The sequence below is a fragment of the Dermacentor variabilis genome, chromosome 7 (genome assembly GCF_050947875.1).
Source record: "Dermacentor variabilis isolate Ectoservices chromosome 7, ASM5094787v1, whole genome shotgun sequence".
NCBI classification, from domain to species: domain Eukaryota; kingdom Metazoa; phylum Arthropoda; class Arachnida; order Ixodida; family Ixodidae; genus Dermacentor; species Dermacentor variabilis.
This window is the reverse complement of record NC_134574.1, coordinates 23,020,173-23,023,913: the sequence shown is the minus strand read 5'-3', so window position 1 is coordinate 23,023,913 and position 3,741 is coordinate 23,020,173. Positions and strand designations below refer to the sequence as shown.

At 51.6% G+C, this 3,741-nt stretch overlaps 1 protein-coding gene across 1 annotated transcript; it reads left to right on the top strand.

Moving 5' to 3' along the window:
* The first annotated feature begins 2,824 nt into the window (after positions 1 to 2,824).
* Positions 2,825 to 3,235, top strand: LOC142588978 (histone H3-like). Its single transcript, XM_075700773.1, has one exon. It carries the CDS (start codon positions 2,825 to 2,827, stop codon positions 3,233 to 3,235), a length of 411 nt encoding a protein of 136 aa, XP_075556888.1.
* The last annotated feature ends 506 nt before the right edge of the window (positions 3,236 to 3,741 follow it).

Sequence of the window (3,741 nt, the reverse complement as noted above, 5' to 3'; positions counted from 1 at the left end):
TTGTCAGCGCGCTATAGGTGATAAGCAGTTGGTTCGAGGCCAACGTGGCTCTTCTTGCAAGACAATGCACCGTTGAGTTGCCCAAAACAAGAGGAAAATAAAATAAAGGAGCAGAACGGTGAAGTGTGCTTACTGAAACAGAAATATGCTTGCACAGTGCAGACTCACTTTCTCTCGTTATTTCTGTACGACTGGCCCTTTCGTCATGCGTGCGTGTAGGCGATGCTGGGCGACCCTTGTTCGCGCCATATACTTAGATCGGTAAGGAAGCGGGTGCTGGACACGCGCTGTATTTAAAGAAAACAAACTTTTTCGAGCAACGTATTTGTGTATGCCACACGCCGCGAGAACGGGGGAAAAAGAGAGAGAGGGACGAGCGGCCGCCCGATGGGCGATTTGAGCGGTGCATCACGTATTTGTCGAACTCTTCGCCGCCAGAGGGAGCCACCTGTCCTACATGTGAACATTTCTCCTTGTGGCAGCTTATGTCCGGCGTATTACGCGCTGTGAGGCGGTTGCGTAATGCCATGGCATGGACGCGCCAAAGTGCACAAGACTACCTCCTGACGCTGCATCCCTGGAACATCGTGAATGTGCAAGCTGCTGTAGAGAAAAATTCCGAATTCGAACCGGCTCCCTCACTCATGGCACATATATTGGCACGCCAAGCCAAGGTAAAGGAAGCTGACACACGCCGGCCGTCGTCATTGCACGGATTTCGCATTCGTGTTGCGTTTAATGAAAGCCAAGCTCGCGCCTATTGTTTTACATTCGTCCCACGAAGCCACCGGGAACTGCGCCTATGGCCTTGATGTATATAGCAAAGTGAGGTGATGGCTAAACAGGTAAACAAATGGGGAAGGAACAGTCAGAGAAAATGTACGGGCCTCTTGCTTTGAAGAAACGCGGAAATTTTGGTTATTTCTTTTCTGTCTATGTAATGATTACTGCTACGAAGTCACTGGCATGCGCGTGCAAAGGGAATAGCCGAGGACGAAGCAAGGCGTACACAGTGCGCAATGAGGTCATACCGGTCGTGCGTGTAGCTCGGAGGTGAACTCTAAGTAAGGCGTCGGAACACACCCAAGAGAAAACAACGGGTTGTCACGAGAGAACTACTGCAGCCATGTAAACAAGCTTCTTGTTCCATCTGAGAAAAATTGTGGTGGTGCGGTGACGTCTCTCTTTCTCTCTTTTTTTCCCTTCCATAATGCACGAGTACTGGCAGGTTAAGAAGTACAAAGTTTCATATCTCAACAATACAAAGCGGTACCGCGATCGTGTGAATTACACGCAACTACTCACGGAAGTTCTGTCTAAAAAATTTTATCCCATCGAAAACGCCTGTGATGTCTGTGAAGTTATTGTAAAAGTCATACTCACACATGACTGGTACATCTTATCGAGGCGTATAAATTGTGTTCCCTTTATACATATCGCCTTGTGCAATTAACAGAATTTCCAAATCCGGTGCCATTGCTGTGTGACAGAGCTTTAAAGCGCACAGTTGAACTGTTTGTTCTCTCTTCCATTTCACAGTTTGCCACAATCACTGAGAAAAAAATAGTAAAGAAAAAAGAGGCAGCGCTCGGCATCAGTTGAAAATCGTGCTGTTGCAGGCGCGGCATTTGAACATTTTCTTTTACTCGTAATTAGCGCACCAAATTCGGTGAATTAGTTGGCGAGGAAATAGATTTCTCCCGGCGGCTGCCGAGCTGGAGCTTCGCTATAACATGACATCGATGCCGTCGATCCTGTGGCGAAGTTGCGCGCGGGAATGCAATCGAAAAAGCTAGCTGACGAAATGTACGCACTGTATGGAGCAAAGTGTTGCGTTTGATGATTGTTTGTCAAAACATGGTGTCCCTTGCAAGTGCGAAAACTGCGCACCGAATACGTGGCACGGGGAAGCCGCGCTTGGGATCGCGCCTGCGAAGCATTGGTTGATGCTACCTTGACATATTGTTTAAGGACCCTTCATACATATGGAAGTACCGCTTGCCTATCCACAGTTTTGAGGCCCCAATTAGTTATCCAGGTCTCCTAACGCGCGTTCAACACCTGTCAATATTGTATTCCAAATTCGCTCTTAGAGCGGAAGTGCATCGTTTTCTCTGCAACTCTGAAGTGGTGCTGGTAGTCCATACGTGAGTTTGTCGTTAATCTTGTGAGGCGCATGCGGGCCTCGCGTTCTTCTGTGCGTGGACGGGAAAGTGCGGTACTGGCATGTGTGCACATGCGAGACGGTTTGCTGCCGAGTGCGGCCAAAACACGATGTAGTTGCCCCTCGAGAAGGCACCGTGGCGCGCACTTGTAGTTCGTGAAACGAGCATCAGCATGATCAAAGCAAGGCAGTGGACAAGCAATAATGTAGCCTTAACATGCCACCCATCTGCGTCGCGCGGAGATCGCGATAACAGCCCCGATGGCGTTGGGCGTGGAGCGCTAACCACTGTCGAGATTAGTGGTGTGGTCTCACACTCGGCACTGGCAATTGGCGACGCGCGGCGGTATAAACGAGATTGTGGTGTTGGCTGAAACGAAAGAGAACAGCGCGGCATGCTGTCGTGTTTAAACTCAATTAAACCGCCTGCGAATGTGCTTTCCTTAGCCGCGAACAAGGCGCCCGCGCGCAAACGTGCCTCCTCCAGCATCCTGGCGAATGGCGGCGGCGCGCGCACCGCCCGAGACGGCTGTGCCGGCGCTGGCCAATCGGCGGGTGAGTTGGAGAGGAGAAGAGTAGTGCGGCGAAGCACGACGCGCGCGGCGCAGGGGTCATTTTCACTCCGGCAGTCGACGACTTCGGACGCTCGCTCCGTTCGCTATGTCCAGGACCAAGCAAACCGCCCGTAAGAGCACCGGTGGGAAGGCTCCGCGTAAGCAGCTTGCTACCAAGGCTGCTCGCAAGAGTGCACCTGCCACAGGAGGGGTTAAGAAACCGAATCGCTACAGGCCTGGAACCGTGGCCCTTCGTGAAATACGCCGCTACCAGAAGTCGACCGAACTTCTCATCCGCAAGCTGCTGTTCCAGCGCTTGGTGAGGGAAATCGCTCAGGATTTCAAGACCGACCTCCGATTCCAGAGTTCGGCTGTGATGGCCCTTCAGGAGGCCAGCGAGGCATACCTGGTCGGTCTCTTCGAAGACAGCAACCTGTGTGCCATCCACGCCAAGCGTGTTACCATCATGCCAAAGGACATCCAGCTGGCCCGGCCTATCCGTGGCGAGAGCGCCTAAGTTCGGCCGCTGTCTGCGCCGCAGCCTCGGTCAGGCAAGCAACACAAAACGGTCCTTCGCAGGACCACCTACATGTTTGCTTCGGGCACGGGAGCACGCGAGACCACGTACTCCAACCGTACCCTCTCGGTCTGTCTGTTTTGTTGTTATTTTTTATTATTAATATTTTTTTGTGTGTGCCTGTGGTGGGCTGCCGGTGCGAGGTGGTGCCTAGTTTGGTATGCATATGGTAAGTATTGCGCGCGTTCGAGCACGAACAAGAAGAGAGAGGGGAAAAAAATAAACAAAATGCGTGTTCGTTGCAAAACGGTGCGCGCATTCATGCGAAGAAGCCGCCCCCGAAAACGAAATTAATGCGGCCGATGTTGCGTGCAAGCTTTTGTGTATTGGTATGCCATGCATGCGTTTGTTCACGTTCCTCATGCATACCTGCCTGGCTCATAAGTGCATGCTGGTTGCGGATATGGCCCATTTTTTGTTTGTTTGTTTTTAAGGGCCCAATCGCC

Excerpts from the sequence above, each read along its gene's own strand:
- LOC142588978 (XM_075700773.1), top strand. The coding sequence starts at position 2,825 with ATGTCCAGGACCAAGCAAACCGCCCGTAAGAGCACCGGTGGGAAGGCT.